The 19,910-nt window shown below is 55.6% G+C and overlaps 6 protein-coding genes across 9 annotated transcripts; 4 read left to right on the top strand and 2 right to left on the bottom strand.

The window, feature by feature from the left end:
• The first annotated feature begins 188 nt into the window (after positions 1–188).
• LOC144066029 (schwannomin-interacting protein 1) lies at positions 189–2,901 on the top strand. Of its 3 annotated transcripts, XM_077589326.1 has the most exons (7): positions 189–373; positions 854–1,081; positions 1,146–1,291; positions 1,369–1,459; positions 1,557–1,685; positions 1,749–1,866; positions 2,426–2,901. In XM_077589326.1, exons 2-7 carry the CDS (start codon positions 878–880, stop codon positions 2,548–2,550), a joined length of 813 nt encoding a protein of 270 aa, XP_077445452.1. In that variant the 5' UTR covers positions 189–373; positions 854–877; the 3' UTR covers positions 2,551–2,901. The 3 variants fall into 3 exon arrangements, with proteins under 3 accessions (XP_077445452.1, XP_077445451.1, XP_077445450.1); XM_077589325.1 differs by having other exon boundaries at positions 859–1,081; positions 1,557–1,866; XM_077589324.1 differs by having other exon boundaries at positions 1,557–1,866.
• On the top strand, positions 2,631–5,736 carry LOC144066028 (P2Y purinoceptor 3-like). The gene is made up of 3 exons (XM_077589323.1): positions 2,631–2,747; positions 3,075–3,256; positions 3,990–5,736. Exons 2-3 carry the CDS (start codon positions 3,251–3,253, stop codon positions 5,187–5,189), a joined length of 1,206 nt encoding a protein of 401 aa, XP_077445449.1. The 5' UTR covers positions 2,631–2,747; positions 3,075–3,250; the 3' UTR covers positions 5,190–5,736.
• A 238-nt stretch (positions 5,737–5,974) lies between these two features.
• On the top strand, positions 5,975–10,253 carry plod3 (procollagen-lysine, 2-oxoglutarate 5-dioxygenase 3). The gene is made up of 18 exons (XM_077588298.1): positions 5,975–6,185; positions 6,499–6,590; positions 6,659–6,795; positions 6,865–7,028; positions 7,122–7,234; positions 7,298–7,361; positions 7,445–7,542; positions 7,618–7,719; positions 7,799–7,930; positions 7,993–8,114; positions 8,175–8,279; positions 8,342–8,467; positions 8,540–8,795; positions 8,870–8,941; positions 9,023–9,127; positions 9,196–9,342; positions 9,398–9,523; positions 9,596–10,253. The coding sequence occupies exons 1-18, from the start codon at positions 6,062–6,064 to the stop codon at positions 9,749–9,751; spliced, it is 2,241 nt and encodes a 746-aa protein (XP_077444424.1). The 5' UTR covers positions 5,975–6,061; the 3' UTR covers positions 9,752–10,253.
• Positions 10,254–10,569: 316 nt separating this feature from the next.
• On the top strand, positions 10,570–17,766 carry camta2 (calmodulin binding transcription activator 2). 2 transcript variants are annotated; one of them, XM_077588296.1, is made up of 25 exons: positions 10,570–10,625; positions 11,099–11,192; positions 11,269–11,357; positions 11,500–11,567; positions 11,632–11,767; positions 11,868–11,939; positions 12,605–12,752; positions 12,824–12,952; positions 13,028–13,211; positions 13,271–13,937; positions 14,037–14,438; positions 14,510–14,636; positions 14,713–14,847; positions 14,998–15,173; positions 15,242–15,423; positions 15,496–15,574; positions 15,655–15,856; positions 15,919–16,175; positions 16,312–16,484; positions 16,550–16,754; positions 16,819–16,890; positions 16,990–17,010; positions 17,183–17,382; positions 17,443–17,517; positions 17,582–17,766. In XM_077588296.1, exons 2-25 carry the CDS (start codon positions 11,156–11,158, stop codon positions 17,634–17,636), a joined length of 3,891 nt encoding a protein of 1,296 aa, XP_077444422.1. In that variant the 5' UTR covers positions 10,570–10,625; positions 11,099–11,155; the 3' UTR covers positions 17,637–17,766. The 2 variants fall into 2 exon arrangements, with proteins under 2 accessions (XP_077444422.1, XP_077444423.1); XM_077588297.1 differs by lacking the exon at positions 16,990–17,010.
• Positions 17,767–17,860: 94 nt separating this feature from the next.
• On the bottom strand, positions 17,861–18,621 carry LOC144065459 (stress-associated endoplasmic reticulum protein 1). The gene is made up of 3 exons (XM_077588299.1): positions 18,401–18,621; positions 18,191–18,266; positions 17,861–18,127 (listed from the first exon to the last, which is right to left on the bottom strand). The coding sequence occupies exons 1-3, from the start codon at positions 18,482–18,484 to the stop codon at positions 18,087–18,089; spliced, it is 201 nt and encodes a 66-aa protein (XP_077444425.1). The 5' UTR covers positions 18,485–18,621; the 3' UTR covers positions 17,861–18,086.
• Positions 18,622–19,007: 386 nt separating this feature from the next.
• Positions 19,008–19,668, bottom strand: LOC144065460 (C-type natriuretic peptide 2-like). The gene is made up of 2 exons (XM_077588300.1): positions 19,527–19,668; positions 19,008–19,294 (listed from the first exon to the last, which is right to left on the bottom strand). The coding sequence occupies exons 1-2, from the start codon at positions 19,620–19,622 to the stop codon at positions 19,025–19,027; spliced, it is 366 nt and encodes a 121-aa protein (XP_077444426.1). The 5' UTR covers positions 19,623–19,668; the 3' UTR covers positions 19,008–19,024.
• Positions 19,669–19,910: the final 242 nt, after the last annotated feature.

The raw sequence follows: 19,910 nt of genomic DNA, 5'->3' as shown, positions 1-19,910 counted from the left end.
TCGCCTAATTTTGAATGCTTTGCGCCGTAGAAAGTCACCAAAAGTGCCCTTTTCTTTTCTCAAAAGGTTGCAAATACGATATTGCTGCTTTGCTTCAATGCTATCCATTCGCAGTCAATGAGTTAAAAGCGCCTTTTCAAATGCGCAATCGCCGATCTTATTTTGAAAGGCCCGCCGGATGTGACATACGCGCACAGAGGCGCGCTTTCGTTTGTTGGCGTGAAATTCCTTAAGATACAAAGTAGTAGTTGCTCTTTTGTTTGAGCGGAGAAAAGCGGCGAAAAGAAGACCAAAAAGGGCCAGAGAAGAGCCTCGGTACTTTTGCCAGGGTGGAAAGTGTCGCCGATGTCAAGAATGTTGCAAGTAAAAAGTGGTAAGTCACGTCACGTCTTGAGGAATCCGATAACGGCGATAAGACGTCGGGGAGTTCAACTCCCAAACTTTTGCCACCGCCCACAATAACCGATTTCGACCTATTTTTTTAACTCCAAATTGCAGCCAAACTTCCCAAATTCCATTTCCTTAGCTTCGCTGTACACTAGCGAGCATTCCACTCATTGATGACGCTAGAATTGGCTCCAGCACCCCCGCGATGCGCAGCGCAGAAGATGCGGGATTTCGCTCCCATTAAAAAAAACAAAAGACATCTTGCTTATTTTTAATCTCGCTTTTCTCCAAAACGTCATCTTCTAAATGATTCCAGATGGATTTTGAACCTTCTAACGTGGACTCGATTGAATTCAATGTTTTTATTGTCATTATACAAGTGGAATGAGATTTAAATAACAAAGAAACAGACTCATAAATAATAACAATTACTCATAAATAAAGGAGTCTCCCCTTGTACTTGAAGAAAAGATGCCACGGCGCTGATCGAATGGACGCCGGAGACGAGGAGCGGACGCCGGGGCGGGGAGACGACAGCGACGAGGACGGCGAGCGCGCGCGGGAGGATCCGCCCCCGCCGCCGCCGCCCTGGCAGGACGAACTGGGCCTACCCATCATGCACTGGGAGGCGCTGAGCCTTCGCATCGCCGAGCTGGAGAAACAAGAAGAGGAGAAGAAGGACAAACTGGCAAAGGTAAGATGGCGTCTTTTGTGTTTTTTGCCGAGGTAAGATGGCTTTTGCGGCTTTTGGCGCCCAGAACACGGCGTCCCTGGAGCGTGGCCGAGCGGCCGTGGGCTGCGTGGACGTGGAGAGCTGGGACGACGGACGCCAACGACGACACCGGCACCACGCGGAGCGGCCGGACGACGACGACGACGCCCACCTGTCGGCCCTGGGCTCGCGGTGGATGAACGGAATCTTCGCCGGGTGTTCTTCCGGGGCGCCCGCGGCTCATTTTTGCCCCTTTTGCCCATTTCCAGGCTGCAGACGCAGATGAACCTTCAACTCTGCTTCATTAACAACAGCGAGAGCGAGGACGAAGAAGACGAGCAAGAGGCCGCCGCCCCTGCGGTACGTACGTGCGACCCCTGCGGCGCCCGTCCTTGACCGAAGGGGTCGAGTATGGCATCGGGAAAAATACTTTCCGATCATATTCGTCCCGCCAAAGAGGGGAAACGCCGTGGCGGGTCACAAGACGTCCCCGCCGGCGCCCAAGTCGGAAAAAAGCAAGTCGAGGGGTTTCCGGAACACTTGGAGGAAACTCCGGGAGCGACTGCGAGCGGACCATAAACCGGCGGTGAGCCAGCAAAACGGCGTCCTCGCCCCTTGGTCTTTTCACGCCGGGCTCGGTCGCCCTCAGAATCCGTCCGGCGCCGTTCCGCCGGTCCGTGGGAGACGCCTGGATCGTGGCGACGCTCACAAGCTGAGCCTCGGGGAGCTCCGCGCTCAACGTTCCTTCCTCGCTCAGAGCGTGCAAGGTACGTACACGGACGTGGTACACGGTCGATTGGTTGCCGGTCTTTTGGTCGCCGGTCTTTTGGTCGCCCGGAAGGTAAGTGATAATTACCATTTAAATCGTTGCTCAAATTCCTTACATACAAACTGCGAATGACTATTTAGTCATACTTAATGCCCTATTCATTATTAGGCTAAAGAAAAGCTCCAAATTTCCCGGACTTTGATTGTTTTTTTGTTGGAGAACTTGTTAAGACCCTGACTGAACTGACGTAGCTTCTTAAAGGGACAACGCATGTAAATACAAACTCTTCTACACTCACACGTTGGCTCAGTGAAACTGCTCATGGCCATTGTTGGCTTTTATTCATGCGTAGACCGACTTGTTTTACCTTGTTTTGTCGCCGGTCTTTTGGTCGTCGGTCTTTTGGTCGCCGGTCTTTTGGTCGCCAGTCTTTTGGTCGCCCGTTGTCGCGGTCGGGGCGACCAAATGACCGCGACCGAAAGACCGGCGACCAATCGACCGCACACGGTGGACGTGGGGGACGACGGGGACGATATTTTTGGACGTTGTCCTTTCAGAGCTGAGCTCGGACCTGGTGGCCCGACTGCAGCTGCGCGACCAGCTGAGGACGGAGCAGGACGCCATGTTGCTGGAACTGCAGGACCTGACGTCCTTGGGAAGCTCGCTGGGCGCTCACGGTTGACGGACGGAACCCGTGAGAACCTCCCCAAAGGGAGAGGAACGTGGACACCGACGTCGCCGTCCTCCCAGACGTGACTTTCAAACACTCAAAAGGGAATTTTCCACGTTTTTTTTTTTTTTATAATCTTCACCTTTGTCTTAAGTCATTGACAGCGATGGACGTCCAATACATTTCGAGCTGGGACAAATGTTTCTGAGGTGGGGGTTTACTCCAAATGCCAATGTCCCTTTTTACTGCAAATATTGTTTGTCTGTCGTCGCCAAAAGCGGGTCATGAGTTGATATCGGAAAAGTGGGCTGCATTTCCATCTTCAAATATGTTTACAAATATTAAACTCCTTTTCAAATCCAATTTCAGTTCTTTGTTCAATAAAATCCTCCCCACGGGCCAGACTGGACGCCGGGACTGGTCGCCAGGCCTTGGATTTTCCACCCAGTGTGCAAAACAAGTCGTGAGGGAGGGCCGGAGGGAGGGAGGATGAGCCCTCTCTCTCTCTCTCTCTATCTCTCCCCCCGTGTTGGCAGGTGGTGAAGTAAATGCAGGAGGGGCTGCGTTGTCACGGCAACCTGAGAAGAAGACCAAGAAGTTGGCGATTCCCCGCAGGCGCCGCGACTCTCACGTGTCCTTCCGCCGCTTTGGGACCATTCTCGCCGACGGGCCCAAGTCGGGGACCGAAGCCGTATGGAGTCGCGGTGGAGCCATGCAGGTATTTATGAGCCCCCCCCCCCCCCAAAAACGCTAACTTTTATTCATCGGATCGTTCTTTGCCGACCGTCGACCCGAACGCCCGAAGGACGGTCGCGCTTGCGCTCGTCCCGAGCGTGAATTGAAAGCGTCGGTAAAGAGCATGGAGGTCAGAGATCACGGCGTGTTCCTGACGTGGGGGAAGTCTTTTTTTTTCCGGGAAATGATGCGCCCGGACGACGTGGTTACTTATTGCTGAGTTAATGGCCTGAGACCAGAGCGAATCGGCGGCGGCGTGCCCTCGTACACAGGAAGGCAAACAGCTGACGGGAGGTGAAAGGCGCTAAGAGCTCGGTCAGCAGCGAGGGGAGGGGGGGGGGGGGGGATATGAAATGGCGATTACAAACAATGTCCCCCCGCTGTAGAAAAAAAACAAGCCAAGTTGTTGGAAAAAAAAATCAAATGGGGAACCTTCCTCCTTTTCTAACGGGTTTCACGGCTTTTCATGAGGTCATCCATTTTCGTGTGGGTTGATTGGTCGCCGGTCTTTTGGTCGCCGTCTTTTGGTCGCCCGGACCGCGACAACAGGCGACCAAAAGACCGGCAACCAAAAGATCGGCGACCAAAAGACTGGCGGCCAATCGACCGTGTACCTCCATTTTGGGCCGGGTGGGAGCGCCTTTTGGTCGCTGTTCTTAGCTGAAATTTGATTGACGCATCAAAGCCGAATTAAGCGCCCGATCCAACCCGGACAGGCCCCAGCCGATGAGGAGAGTCGCCAAGCGGCGCCGCCCTCCGCCATGATCCCGGCCTCCGCCACGATGCCGGCCTCCGCCACGACGGCGCCCCCCGCCACGTCGGCGCCCCCCCCGGCCGGCGGTCCCCGCGGCAACGACAGCCTCCCGGACGTCCCGCTCCCGGTGTTCTGCAACATCGACGAATCGTACAAGTACGTGTTCCTGCCCATCTGCTACTCGTTCACCTTCGTGTTCAGCCTGTCGCTGAACGCGGTGGTGCTGTACCGCTCGTTCCGGCGCACCAAGCGCTGGAACGCCTCGCTGATCTACATGGTCAACCTGGCCTCCACCGACTTCATGTACGGCCTGTCGCTGCCCTTCCTGGTGGCCAGCTACGTCATGCGCGACCGCTGGGTCTTCGGCGACTTCATGTGCCGCCTGGTGCGCTTCCTCTTCTACTTCAACTTGTACGGCTCCATCTTCTTCCTCACCTGCATCTCCGTGCACCGCTACCTGGGCATCTGCCACCCCATGCGGGTCATGGCCCTGGAGACCAAGAAGGCCGTCAAGTGGGCCTGCGTGCTGGTGTGGGCGGTGGTCTTCGCCCTCACCTGCCCCATCTTCCGCTTCGCCCGCACGGCCCGCGCCGTCCAGGGCGGCGCCGACAGCTGCTGGGACGACGCCATCGACCGGGACTTCTCCGACTACGTGCCCTACGCCGTGGTCCTGCACCTGCTGGGCTTCTTCCTCCCTTTCGCCGTGGTGGCCTGGTGCTACTCGCGGGTGGTGCGCGCCATCTTCAAGACCCTGCCCTCGGGGGCCCGCCGAGCGGAGGAGGCGGCCGTCTTCCCGGGCGCCCACTCGCCTTACGCCGGGCGGCGGCGCAAGTCCATCCGGACCATCGTGACCATCACGCTGCTCTTCGCGCTGTGCTTCTTCCCCTTCCACGTGACCAGGACCGTCTTCTTGCTCCTCAAGCTGAGCAAGGGCGTCCCGTGCCAGACCGTCACCACCGTGTCCATGTGCTACAAGATCACGCGACCCTTGGCCTCCTTCAACGCCTGGCTCAACGCCCTCCTCTATTTCCTCACCAAGGAGAAGGGCGGGTGCTGCCCCCCGCCGCCGCCCGCCGCCGCCGGACCCCTCCTGCCCCTGAGGACGATGGGAAAAGGAGACGAGCACCTGCGCCGCCATGGCAAAAGTCCCCTATTGGCCTAAACCGAACCAAAGGTGCTAGCAACTACTACGGAAAGGGACTATATCGTGATAGCGGACCATTTTTTGGACACCCGTCCGTCCAAAAATTGGACTTCATCTTCCAGTGCCAATGACAGCACTAGATGTCAAATGTTATTTTGACTCGGAGAGGCAAATGAAGTCATATAAGTACTGGCAATATCATCATGTTTCAGGGCCCCAAATTTGGTTGTTTTTGTTTGTCAAAATAGGTTTTCATATATACTCTGTACATGTATATTTTGGGGGTCAAACCTAAAAGGGCTTGATTTGAATGCAGATTTATTCTTTCCTGAAAAAAATGAATGACGTTTACGATGATTTTTTTGAAAGAAAGTATATGACGTGGCATATGACAACTTTCTGTAGCCCCGGCACGTCAACAATTAGCTTTCCTGTCATTGGCTCTTTCGCCATCTCGGTTTTCATTGGTCGCCTTGTGTAAGGCTGTGCCGTCCTTCACCTTCTATTGACGTTAACGCTTTTGCTAATTATCATGTGTTTTAATTAAATGACAATGATAGACAAATTTCCGTGTGTCTAAATAGACAACAAGAATAGAAATAGTGAACGTGTATGAAGGGGCCAAATTTCAGGACAACCATGTTGTCATTTGTCGTCTTGTTATTGGTCATTCGTCGTCTTGTTATTGTTCATTTGTCGTCTTGTTATTGGTGAAAACTCGCGTCATTCAAAAGAAACACGCTTCTCATTGGCTGCTGTCCCGAGGACGGACGTCCAATCGCGTCCCGTTGACGTCGACGTTCTCGCCTGGAGTGATTTCCTCGCGAGACTGTGCCACGCTTCCGTCGCCGCTTCGAAAAGGAGAGGCGAAGACACAAGAGTATTTTGCGATGGAACGGAAGCCTTTTCATCGCCAAATGGCCGCTGCCATGTCTTCCTGGCTCCTCGGCTTGCTAGCATTTAGCCTCGTGCTCCACGCTTCCTCCGGGGCTCAACAGCGGAGCCTCTCGCCAGGTAAGGCCGCTCCGGAGTGGCTCAAGGCGGGCCAGGGGGACCTCCGCTCGGCGTCTAGCCTCACTGTAGCCCTGTCTGAGAGCTCTTCGTGATTAGCTACTGGAAATTTACCGTCGTCATATTCGTGAAATAACATTTCAACGTGTGCCATGACGGCGCTAGACGTCCAATGCATTAGGGGTGGGAGGGTTGGCTAGCAAATGCCATTGGAATTCACAGCGGAAGGAGGATTGGACGTCTGGCGGTTGTCCTTTCTGCAATTTTGCCACCTCGGTGTGGAATTCCATTGCAATGTTTGTTTTTTTACGCGCAGCCAATCTTCTGGTCATCACCGCCGCTACCGAGGAGACGGACGGATTTGTGCGCTTCATGGGGACGGCCAAAGAGTTCAACTACACCGTGAAGGTAACCCCCCGCCCCCCAAAGCAAGATGACGCCGACGAGCCCTCGCTGATGGAGACGCCGGTCTTCAGGTTCTCGGTCTGGGCGAGGAGTGGAAAGGGGGTGACATTGCGCGCACGGTGGGCGGCGGACAGAAGGTGCGCTGGTTGAAGAAGGAGCTTCCCAAGCATGCCAAACAGGAGGACATGGTGGTCATGTTTGTGGACAGGTAAGGCCGACCCGCCCTGGAGACCCCGTCCAGTTTTTCAAGCGGACCCTCCCTCGTCTCGTCCTCAAGCTACGACGTGATCTTCGCCTCGGGTCCCGAAGAACTCCTGTACAAGTTCAAACGCCTGGGCCACCGCGTGATCTTCTCCGCCGAAGGCTTCTGCTGGCCCGACCAGAGGCTGGCTCCCAAGTATCCCGCAGTGCATTCTGGGAAACGCTACCTCAATTCAGGGGGTGAGAGGACCTCCCGTTCGCTCTTGGGCTTTCCCGGTTCGTTTTTTTTGTTCAAGCGCTAACAATCTTGTGACGTTCTTGTGCCGCGCTAAGGCTTCATTGGCTATGCGTCAGACGTCAACGCTCTGGTCCAACAGTGGAAATTAAAAGACGACGATGACGACCAGCTCTTCTACACCAAAATATACTTGGACCAAAACCAACGGGTAAAAATGAGCGTTCACCGGCCATGAGTACATTTCCGTATTTGACACTCAACCCTTCCTTAGACCAAATTCAACATGACGCTGGACCACCGCTCCAGGATCTTCCAGAACCTCAACGGTGCTGTCGGTGAGACCCCAAACCTCAGCTACGTTTGCGAGGGGGGGCCATCTGAGAAGATGACCCCGCCTTCTCGACGCGGTTTTTCTCAGACGAAGTCGTCCTCAAGTTCGAGAAGGCCAAGGTCCGAGTGAGGAACGTCGCCTACGACACGCTGCCGGTGGTCATCCACGGCAACGGACCCACCAAGGTAGCCCGCGTGACGTTTTCTGGACCGCTTAGTCTCGGTTTTCAGAGCGGTGAAGCGCATTTGTGACTTTTGCAGCTGCAACTCAACTATCTGGGAAACTACGTCCCGACGGCGTGGACTTACGAAGACGGTTGCGGCAACTGCGACGACGACCTGATCTTTTTCGACGAAGTAGATGTGCGTTAGCCGCCGTCGCTAGCATCGTTTTCTCACCTTACGGGGGCAACGTCAAGCGTGTACATTTTTTGGGTTCCAGGACAAGGACATGCCGCTGGTGCACGTGGCCGTGTTCATCCACCACGCCACGCCCTTCATGGAGGGCTTCCTGGAACGTCTGACCACGCTTAATTACCCGCTATCTCGCATCCATCTTTTCATCCACAACAACGTGAGTCCGGGGAGCGGCTTCTGAAAAGGTGCGCTCGTCAACACCTGGCCTCCCTTCGCCAGGTGGTCTACCACGAGCGCCACATTCACGAGTTCTGGCAGCGCCACCGCGCCCTCTTCCCGGACGCGGTGCTCGTCGGACCGGAAGAGGACTTGTCGGAGGGGCGGGCCCGCAAAATGGCGGCGTGAGTACGCTGCGGGCATGCCGCAAATTTCCCGGAACTGAGCCGGACGTGCGTTTGCAGAGAGGCGTGCCGGAAGGATTCCCGTTGCGATTACTACTTCAGCATCGACTCGGACGTCGTCATAACCAACGAGGACATCCTCAGGATCCTCATGGAGGAGAACAAGTAAGCCAGATGCGCTCTCCTGTTTCTTCTTCCTATTGGACTGGATTTTTTCCTCCCCCCAGGTCCGTTATTGCGCCCATGCTGTCCAAACCAGGGAAGCTGTGGAGCAACTTCTGGGGTGCCCTGAGCCCCGAAGGCTACTACTCCCGATCTGAAGACTACATCGAAATCGTTCAAGGGAAGAGGACGTGAGTGTCGCTGGCGGTGTCTCGTCCTCGCCCGTCTCGCCCATTGACTCGGCTTGTTTGTTTTTGCGCCAGGGGCCTGTGGAACGTCCCGTACATGTCCCAGGTCTACCTTATCAAAGGCAGCGTGCTGCGCACCAAACTGAACAAGCTCAACTTGTACGAGGATCCCACTTTGGACCCGGACATGTCGTTCTGTCGCCGGGTCCGAGACCAGGGAGTGTTCATGTTCGTGTCCAACCGCGATGACTTTGGCCGCCTGGTGTCGTCCAACAACTTCAACACCTCCAGGCTACACCCGGACATGTGGCAGATTTTCGACAATCCTCTGGTGCCGTCCACACTCGCCTCACTGGTTCGTATTGACCGATGGCGCCGTTGTAACTGACTGTGCATCCACAACAGGACTGGCGGGCCAAATACATCCACGAGAACTATTCCAAGATCTTCGAGGACCAGAAGAGCTTCGTGGAGCAGGTTGACCGTCTCCTACGTTCTGTCGTTGGGGCGAGAACTCACCCGAAATACGGTCCTCCAAAACCCCGGTCTGTTTTCCAGCCGTGTCCGGATGTGTACTGGTTCCCGGCCTTCACGGAAAGGATGTGCGACGATCTGGTGGAGACCGTGGAGGACTACGGCCAGTGGTCCGGCGGCAAGCACACGGTGACGCTCCGCCATTCTCCGACCCGGAAGGATTTGAGGTGACGGCTTTGGTCTTGAATGTCGCCCAGGACGAGCGTCTGGCCGGCGGTTATGAAAACGTCCCCACCGTGGACATCCACATGAACCAGATTGGCTTTGAGAAGGAATGGCTGAAGTTTCTCAAAGAGTACATCTCCCCCATCACGGAAAAACTCTACCCGGGATACTCACCTAAGGTACGAGCTCGACCGGTTCTCAATAAGCAGTTTGAACCGTAAAATGTCCCGGCAGTCTCAGGCCATCATGAACTTCGTGGTGCGCTACCGTCCCGACGAGCAGCCGTCCTTGCGACCGCACCACGACTCGTCCACTTTCACCATCAATATCGCCCTCAACAGCAAGAACGTAGACTATCAGGTATGCCGCCGGCCTAAATTACCCGGGCGCATCATCTCCTTCCGTGGGCTGACCACGCGTGTCCTCCATTAGGGCGGAGGTTGCCGCTTCCTGCGTTACGACTGCAACGTGGAGGCTCCCAGGAAGGGTTGGTCCTTCATGCACCCGGGTCGCCTGACCCACTACCACGAAGGTCTGCCCACCACCAGTGGAACCAGATACATCATGGTCTCCTTTGTCGACCCCTAGACTCGCCAATGGAGACTCATTTGCGTTAAGTACTCTGGTAATTCACGTCTCCGTCATTGAAATTGAGGGAGGGAATTCTCTGTTTTTATATGGGAATATTTTGTCACAGTGGTGCCTTTTTCTAAATACTCCAACACACTGTGTGTGTGCGCATGTGGCTTTTTAAAAGATATTTTAGAGGGACAGAGAAAAGATTTTACTGTTCGTTTTTCTCTTTACTTTGGTCATGTAAGTGGGGCTTTTCCTTGAGCTATTTGTATTTGACAAAAAAAGGATCCAACTCCATGCTTGGCTTTGTATAAACTGCTTTAAATTATTTAAAAGCGAATAAATAAACATTGAGGAATTCTTGGAAAAAAAAGAACATTTTCCAAGCTCTTGTGATGTCATCCCACTTATGTTGGACCGAGAGCACCAGTGACTGGTCAAGAATGTGAGCTGTGTCTTTTGGAACAGTTGTGAAGAAAAGTGCTATACAAATAAAATATGTATAGACTTAAAAGATATTGTTTTTTCTCCTCTTTTTTTAGATAGCACATGCCAATGACAAATCAACCGATGCATGCTCACCCGGCATTAAGGTAAAAAAAACGTTGGAAAAATTAATGATTTATTGGTATTTGTTTAATTTTTATTGGTATTTTTAAGTACACGATGCATTGACTGTAATGTTTGGATTCGTGAATGGCACTGCTACAAAATGGCCGACAAGTGATCACGACCATCCCGTTAGGCTTACTTCCCGCGTTTTTCATCTAGTGGCACATATATGTCATTTGTGATATCTATTGGTAATGCCAGTTTATTGGGTGTTACGGTCTCAGCCCGAAGACGTCAGAGGAAAGGAAGATGGCTGCCGGTCTGAAGGCGGAAGGTAAAGTAGTTTGTTGTGGTATATGTTTCGAACCAATGTAATTAAGAACGTGTCATAAGTATTTTAGCGTTGGCTCGGAACGCCACACTATGAGATAAAGGCCCTCTGAACTCTTGTGGGCCTCGTTAACGCTGTGCTTTAGCATGGCTAACGCAAGCTGTGCTATCTGAGCGCTAGCCAAAGATAATAACCATTAAACACTTGCCCGCTTTGTCACAGAGCGACCCCTGTTGGTTTGTCGTACTACATACGTGATAACATTCATTAAAAGAAAAATATACATTTAAAAAAAGTTCGTCCCCGGGACTGAGTAGCGCTTGTAACCGGATTAAAGGCACCGTGAGCCGGACAAGCTGCGAGGCGAGTTCGCGGTCTTTTTCCGGCCTCCTCGCTCGTTCATGGCAGTTGCTAGGTAACACGGAACAATGTGTTGTGCTTAGCCTGCGTGTTTTCCTTCTTGTGTATCTATGTAGTGGGTCAGGACAGGTGGCCGTGTATCGTGTGAGACCACCCCGCATGGATTCATCGCCATGAGCAACAAGGAGATGGTTTCCACAGGTCACACTGGTAAGTGGCAGCTCTGTTGCTATGGTAACCATGGGTGTGGGATCATCAAGTTCTCGACGGAGTATGTGCGTCTCAGAGAGTAAAGGACAGCGGAACAAGCTGCTGGACTGCCTCCCTCGCTCGTCCTGTCTGCCCAACGAACGTCTGAGATGGAACACTAATGAGGTCAGCGTTCTCCTCCAAAAATTGTGTGAATGTGTGAACTCCAAAAAAGTGGACAAGAAAATGTGCACCCCTAGAAAAATGCTGTCTCCAAATATTGGCTCTGAATGTGAATGTTTCCAAAGCCTGTTGTGTGTGCTTGCAGGAGATCGCCTCTTATCTTGTGAGCTTCGACAAGCACGAAGAGTGGCTGTCCTGCTCCCTGAAAACCAGGTACACACACACACAAAAAACACCCTTTCCAAAGGTGCACTCTGCTGACCTTGCACTGTTTCAGGCCAAAGAATGGCAGCATCATCCTCTACAACCGGAAAAAGGTCAAGTACAGGAAAGATGGCTACTGCTGGAAAAAACGAAGGGACGGGAAGGACACCCGAGAGGACCACATGAGGTTGAAGGTGCACGGCACGGAGGTGAGCTTGGTCCAGTCCATTTCAATCCTCCTAGGTCCAACGGAATGGATGTCTCGCCCTGTCAATGGCAGCTAATGAGTTAACTGTACTTGCATTGCAGTGTCTCTCCGGTAACTACGTCCATTCCGCCATTGTGCCAACATTCCACCGGCGGTGTTACTGGCTCCTGCAGGTGAGACCAATCAGTGTAACTTCCCCTTTTTAGCATCATTTTCGGACTACAACGTGACCCGATGATTCGCCGACGGACGTTTGACAGACGGAGATTTCGCCGAAACGGGATTCGTGCGCTCGCTCGCGAATTACCGAGGAATGCACTTCCCTGGGCTCGGTTCTAGTGTCCAAAGAGCTCCAGTATTTGTATTTAATCATTAAATGCTGTTTTAGGATGGATTTGACCCGATTGCTGTCATTTTACAGCTCGGTTCTGCTACATCTGCCCGCCCAAGAGTGCTTATTCCCGGGCTGCCATTGACGGTAGACTCATAAATTGAGAGTGATGAGCGGCAAAGGGGAATGAATCATTGATTTTTACTATAATTTGGACAACGCCGGCGGCGGGCCGGATTAAAAATCCTAACGGGCCGTATATGGCCCGCGGGCCGAGGTTGAAAAACTTGTACACACACGATCCGGGGGCGGGGCGAGCGCGCGAATCCCGTTTCGGCGAAACGTCCATTCGGCGACCTGTCCGTCTGTCAAACGTCTGTCGGCGAAACGTCTTTCGGCGAATCATCCGAGTACCGGACGGACTACAATAGTATAGGTCGCAGTAGCCTGAAAAGGAAAATAGGACGATTCCCAAATATGTTGCCTGACGCGCATAGCTTCTCGCAGAACCCAGACATCGTGCTGATCCATTACCTGAACGTGCCCTCCCTGGAGGATTGTGGGAAATGCAGTCCCCTGCTGTGCGCCGTGACCGGTCGCCACGACAGCGTGAAATGGAGCCGCGACGACTTGCTCGGTCAACTCAAGCCCATGTGTAAGTGTGGCTTCTCGCCGCTAGCTTGCGCGTCCCTCAAACGTTTCGACGTAGCGTTTTCCGCGTGTCAGTCCACAGCATCAAGTGCTCCGGCGGCGGTGGCGATTTCAGCATCGAGGAGATGGTGCAGCTCATCCTGGAGCGCCAGAGAAGCAAACCGCAGCCGCGCACCCACGCCTGCCTCTGCAACGGCAGCCAGGGTAAGTGTTTTTTTTTGTCCTCGGGTTTTGGGATTTTCCGCGCTGGCGTTGACCGATGTCGCATTTGCACGGCAGGAGGGAACATTCCCCACAGCTGCAACAGCACCAAGCATCGGATCATCTCCCCCAAGCTCCCCCCTTCGGCGCCCTCGCCGCCGTCCTCGGAGACGGGCGAGTTGGGTGGCGGTGGCGGAGACGCCAAATTGCCCCAGCTCCAGGCTCGGGGTAGCCCGGCCTCTTCTCCCGGCCCCGCCTCCACGTAAGTGACGCCAAATCATGAAACTGAGAGCCATTCTCAACGAGCCGCCCACCACACAGTTTGTCGACGACCCCGCCGCTGAGCACCGTGGCGCTGCCGCACAACGCCGTCATCGTGGTGACGACCAGCGCCGCCATCTCTGGCGGCGACGAGCCTCCCGGGGAGAGCCTTTCGTTGTCCCGTTCGGGGCAATTGCTCCTCTCGCCGCCCCTCCCTCCTCACGGCAAGCCCCCCTCACCCTGCCCGCCGTCCCCCACGCCTCCTTCCCTCCCCACTCCCGTGCGCCACACCCTCTCCCTCACCCTCCTCCCCTCCCCCGTCATAGGAGGCCTGCTCCTCACTCCCTCTTCTTCCGCCTCCCCTCCCTTGTCTTTTCCTTCTCCCTCTCTCCCCCCGCCCTCCCTGCCGCCCCCTTTCGACCCCGACTCCTTCTTGAACTCCCCCAAGCGGGGTCAGACGTACGGCGGGCCCCTTCCTCCCGTGGCCCGCTCCGCCTCCTCGCCGCTGTCCTCTCTGGCGCTCTCCCCCACGTCCACCCCGCCCTCGTCCCTTTCGCCTCCTTCGTCGCTGTCTTCGTCCTCCTGCGAGGCGGACAGGAAGGACTCCGCCTCGCTCCCGCCCTCCTTCGTGCTGTCGCCCACTTCCTCGGTGGCGCCGCCCCTTCTGCCCCTCTGCCTTGAGCTGGGAGGCGTAGAAGGTCCGGCGGTCGACCGCGAGGAGGAGCGGGTAGGTGACGTTGGCGGCTTCTCGTCCCCCGCGAAGCTTTCTGCCGGTGTACGCCGTGAATTTTGCGCTTTGACCTAATCCCAATCCACCTGTGCGCAGTCTTCAACGTCGAGCGGCGGCGCCGCCGCATCGCACCTATCGGCGCCCTCCCACTCGGAAGACTTGAGCATGGAAACCTTTTTCCAAGCGCCGCTGGCGAAGGAGGGCGAGGGGCTCGGTCCCGACGCCCCTCCCGCGGACACCCGGCAGGAAGCGGAAGAGCTGGAAATCTCCTTCGACAGCCAGTTCCCGGACCTCATCTCCGACATCATCACGGGGGACGCCAATCCCGCGGCGCCCGTCTCCGTGGCCGGCCCGCCCGTGTTCTCGGCCGGCATCCGTTACGTGGTGCCCCCGCAACCCACCCCGTCCACCTCCTTCCTCCCCTTCCCTCACCCGCTGCCGTCCTCGTCTCCCCTGGCGTCCATCACCGACTTCTCTCCGGAGTGGTCGTATCCCGAGGTAAGGCGCCGTTTGCTTCGGTGGACTTTTCCGGTCTCCCGAGTCCATCCGTACGTCCCGTTCCCCTCCAGGGTGGAGTGAAAGTATTGATCACGGGACCGTGGAGCGAGCAGACGGGGCGCTACAACTGCGTGTTTGATCACAGCGCCGTCCCGGCTTCACTGATCCAGCCCGGCGTTCTGCGCTGTTACTGTCCCGGTACGACGCGCTCAATACGCACGCCATCGATGAGACCTAGTCGAAATTAATTTGGCGGGGTCTTTTTTTCCGGCAGCCCACGAGGCCGGTCTGGTGTGTCTTCAGGTCGTGGACCCCGGGGGTTCCGTGTCCTCGTCGGTCCTCTTCGAGTACCGCGCCAGGAACGCTAGCTCGCTGCCCAGCTCTCAGCTCGACTGGCTCTCATTGGACGGTCAGTGTTCCTAACAGACGCCAAATCTCACGTAGGCACGATGACGTTAAAAGTAACCACCCTCACATTGGCACGGCACTGCTCGCTGACTTCAAAAAGCACCTTTTTAAGGACTATCGGACTTTCTGACAAGCTATTTTGATTCTTCAGACAATCAATTCAGGGTGTCCATCCTGGAACGCCTAGAGCAAATGGAGCGCAGGATGGCGGCCATGGCGGCCCGTGACGTGGCGCAACAACAGCAGCGGCGGCAGCAGCAGCAACGCGGCGGACAGAGATCCGTGGCCACGCCCCCACCTCATCGCACGCCCGAGGATCGCGACCAGGTGAGCGAGCCCGGCCGGGCCCTGACACCATGGCCGTCTTCTCCTCACCCCGTGCGCCGGGTTGTCAGTCGCCCCAGTGGTTCGAGAGGAGGATCGTGCACGTGTGCGAGAGGATGATGAAGGGCGTGCGGTGGAGCGGCGGAGACGAAGAGCGGCTTCAACATTGGACGCGTCACCGCGGGATGACGCTGCTCCACCTGGCCGCTGCGCAGGGATACACGCAACTGATACACACGCTCATTACCTGGAGGTATGAATAATGTGCGGGCGGGTCGGGTCAGGAAGGGCGTCCGGAGTATAAAAGCGCTGCCGTGTTTTGCAGACGTGTACACGGTGACAGTTTAGACCTAGAGCAGGAGGTGGACCCTCTCAACGTGGACCACTTCTCCTGCACGCCGCTGGTACGGCACGTCCCGCCGCCCCCCCCGATCGGCCGACTCGGGCTTTCGGTCAATCCGTCGTGCCGTTGTGGCCTCGGCAGATGTGGGCGTGCGCCCTGGGCCACCGGAGGGCCGCGGAGCTGCTGTACGGCTGGAACGGCGTGGCCCTCGGGATCCCGGACTCTCTGGGCCGCCTTCCGCTGGCCGTGGCCCGCTCGCGAGGACACACGTGTCTGGCCAACGCGCTGGAGGAGCTGTACGCGCACGCCACAGCTTCGCCCGTGTCCACCAGCCCGGATACAGGTGAGGCGGGGGCGCCGTCCTCGCCGCGTTTAGCTTCCGATTGTCTTTCCTCTCTCCCCCAGGACTCAGCTCCTCCAGCAGTTTGTCGTCATCCCCTTGCCAAAGTTCCGCCGCCCCCATGGACACCTCGCCTTCCTACCCCTCGTCTCCCTCCTCCTCGTCCTCTCTGCCCGCGGAGGAGCCGGCCGCTTCGATCTTCTCGGAGTGTCCGAGCGAGGGCGCCGCGTCCCCCCGCTTGGACTCGGCGTTGGCCGAGCAGCTTCTGAGCTACAACGACGACGTCGAGAACGAGGGAGAGGACGAAGAAGAAGAAGAAGAGGTGACGGTAGCGGCGACAATGTCCGCTGGCTTTTGACCGATGGGCCCCGGGCTTTTTGACCATTATTACCCATTTTTAACATTTTTTTCAACTTTTTCACCGGTATTTATAAACATTTATACCCTCCGCGATGCAGGTGGACATGACAACGCTGGCGGAGCAAATCATCGAGGCGTCGCCAGAGCGAATCAAACACGACGACTTCGCCAGGGTGGGCGAGTCGCTGCTCCGGGAGAGGCGAGACCTCCACGGGACCTGGCTGGCAACCTACCTGGACGCCGTGGACGCCCAGGCGCACTCGCTGCCCAGGTATTCCCTCGGCCGTTGCGGCGTTTGCCTTCAAACCGTCCATAAACGGTTCTCCGTCCACGCAGGCGCATGCGCCCCCCGTCGCCCCTCAGCGCCTTGGCCCTCCAGAGGCTGCGCCCGCCCTCGTCCGCCACCTGGGCCGAGTTCCTGAACGCCTCGGCCAACGGGAGGATGGAACGGGATTTCGCGCTGCTGACCCTGACGGACGGCGAGCAGAGGGAGCTCTACGAGGCCGCCAGGATCATTCAGAACGCCTTCCGGAGATACAAAGTAGGGCTTCCGACCGGCGCCGACTCCCGTCGAGCTTTGCGCCCAGCGTCTTTGCGTCGGGCAGGGTCGCCGGTTGAAGGAGCAGCAGGACGTGGCCGCCGCCGTCATTCAGAGATGCTACCGCAAATATAAACAGGTGTGCGCGTCAGCTTTGGCACGAAAAATCGAACCGTTGCTACGCCGCTGCCCCTTTCGCCTTTGCTAACACTTTCCCGCTGTCTCTCTCTCTGGCTAGCTAACATGGATAGCTCTGAAGGTAATACGGCCACCCGTAGATGTAGAATTGTATGTGTGACAGCGCTAAATTTCGAGAAGCTTCTTGTACACTGGCCAACGCAACTGGATAATGAGCAGCAAACTTGTCTTTCTTAGTTGTCGTGAAAAATGTCCCACCGCCTTTGGCTTATCGGAGATCCTTTTTTGCATAGTACGCTCTCTACAAGAAGATGACCCAGGCGGCCATCTTGATCCAGTCCAAGTTTCGCTCCTACTACGAGCAGAAGCGCTTCCAGCAGAGCCGGCGAGCGGCCGTGCTCATCCAGCAGTACTACCGCAGCTACAAGGAGTACGAGAGGCTCAAACAGGGCCCGGGCGGCGGAGGCGGAGCTTGCCACAACCCCAGAATCAAGTGAGCGCGCCATTTAATCAAGCATCACGGCGTTTATTCTGAGCCCGGTCCGTTCGCCAGGGGGGCCTTCTTGACCAAGAAGCAGGACCAGGCCGCACGCAAGATCATGAGGTTCCTGAGACGCTGCAGACACCGGTAAGCGCCGCCTCGCGCCCCGAGTCACGCGCTAGCCATTTTGACGCCCGTGTCCGCCGCGCAGGATCAAGGAGCTGAAGCAGAACCGCGAGCTGGAGAGGCGAGGCCTGACCACGTAGAACCCGCCGCCGGGATCCCCGTCCGAGATTGTACTTCCAGGCGGAGGCCAATGTCCTTCTCATTTCATATTGACATGTCGGTATGCATGCGTCCATCTGTACAATACACAGGACTTTTGAAACGCTGTTACTTACGACTGCGAACGAGTCTTAATGAACCGAGCCGTGATAACGAGGCGGCGGTCCGGCTCGTTTTGCATGACGCCATTAGCCACGGAGACATGTAGAGAAAAATATCGTCTTTATTTCACACGCTTTGAACATCAACAAAGCGAAGCATCCTGGGATGTGTCGTTCACATGCTTTGTGTGTACAAAAAAAATCCAGCATCAACAAACAAAAACTGAAACAATGTCTGATAAACAATGAATACGAACTAAACAAAAACAGTGTGTCCAATATGTCAACAAGGTCCAGGGAACATCTCAGACCAGCTTCGCTTTAGGGTCATCACATGCCCTGTCTGATGCTCTGGATGATCTGGAAGATGGCTGCAACACAAACACATGTTGAGAGTGGAGAACTTGAAATGGATCCAGTCTTTAAAAACCCACCTGATCCACAAACAACGAAGACAAAGAGCGCCAGTAACCAAGGACCCACCGGAGACTTGTCCTCGTTCACCGGCCGCTACAAGACAAAAAAAAGTATGGAACTCCGATTTCGCCGTCAAGTGACATACGTCAATCAATATATACATTTTTTTTGTTTATAACAACAACAAGTCGTTAGCCCAGTTAGCTTAACTGCCTGTCGCTACTTACAGAGGTTTTCTGGACGTGTCCCCGTTGCGTGATGGTTTTACTGTGACGCTCGTTCGCTACTTTCATTCGCTGCACCGCCGACATAGTTACGGGTGGGACCGGACTGGACTGGAACCGAAACCGGGGGCGGGAGGGCGACGCGGCGGGGTCAGTGCCGAAAAGAACCGATGCTAACTGTTAGCACCCGATAGACAGTGGGCAGCCCGTCACGTGACGCGCCGTGCCTCGCTTGCTGCTGTAACTCGCCGCCTGGTGGACGGCGGTGGCACTACACTCGAACATTAAAATCAAGTTTAAATGTGAACTAAGTAGTAGTCAGTAAGTTGACACAACTGGTAGAGCGTTATCTTTAATTCATGCTCATCATCATCACACAAACACTTGCATCCATTCATGGAATGTTGTCGCGTACTGGACTATTTTGTTCACTCATTGGCGTCCAATCCATTTGAACTGGGAGGATTTGGCAGCAAATGGACAAACGTTCATTCACGTTTACGTCCTATCGGAAAATCTTGAATGCACATGTTACGCACATGCTTGTCTTGTCACAAAAGTAGTCTTCTAGCAGCCTTTGCCAGGGGTCGGAGGTAGCCCACGGGCGGGGGAGAGTTTGTCTGCACCTCAGCATCCCAGTCGGCTGACGGTGCCGATGCGATCCATCTTCAGCCCGAAACATCCGCGTCCGCCCAGCGACGTCAGCTTCCCGCCGCGCCTCCTCATCTTGGCGTGCCGCCGCAGGAGGCCCGCGAGGAGGCGCGCCCTCGCCGCAGACGCCGACTCCTCCCACCCGTCGGCCGGGGGGTCGAACGGGCTTACCGCCGAGCCCTCGGGCGGCGACGGGGGGTCCGCGAGGAGAGAGGAGAGTCGAGAGCCAAACAGTGCGGTCATGGCCTGAAGACAGAAGCCAAAGATCTGGTGAGTTTATTCCCAAATGTTGCATTTATTTTGGGTTAGCGTGTCTGCCTGGCATTGAAATCATCACGCCATTGGTTGTTGGCGACTTCTCGCTATGTTTCTAGGAGTCCCATTTCAATTAAATTGCCCCAAAAGAGCATTTTCATGTCCAGATTTGTTTTAAGACACTTGATATCTCTGTTAGGACAAAAAGACCACCAGGACCAACCTGGACATCGCGGTTCCGAGCCTCCGGCCTGGACTCGGCGCTGAGGATGAAGATGAGGAACAGCAGGGAGAAGAAGGAAGCGGCGGAAGCATCCATTTTCAGGTCAGTAACACTGCGCCGTGATTGGCCGTTACTCGTCGTGGGGATGCGCCGTGCTGGACTCGTAGCAGATCCCGACAAAAACTGGTGTCGGTCGTCCTTAGCTAAATCGACGGAAAGTCCTGTCCGAGCGACAAAAAAAAAAAAGTTCCTCCCGGCGGGGACGCGTCTGAGGGCCGAGATCCCGGCCGACCTTTTATAGCGAATCGGTGGCGTGATGTCACACATGCTTGGAGCTGCCGTCGTCGTGGTGATTGCGCGCCTCTCACTCGCGCGTGCGCACAC

The sequence above is a fragment of the Stigmatopora argus genome, chromosome 20 (assembly GCF_051989625.1).
Source record: "Stigmatopora argus isolate UIUO_Sarg chromosome 20, RoL_Sarg_1.0, whole genome shotgun sequence".
Lineage (NCBI taxonomy): Eukaryota > Metazoa > Chordata > Actinopteri > Syngnathiformes > Syngnathidae > Stigmatopora > Stigmatopora argus.
This window is presented reverse-complemented; position numbering and strand designations above follow the sequence as displayed.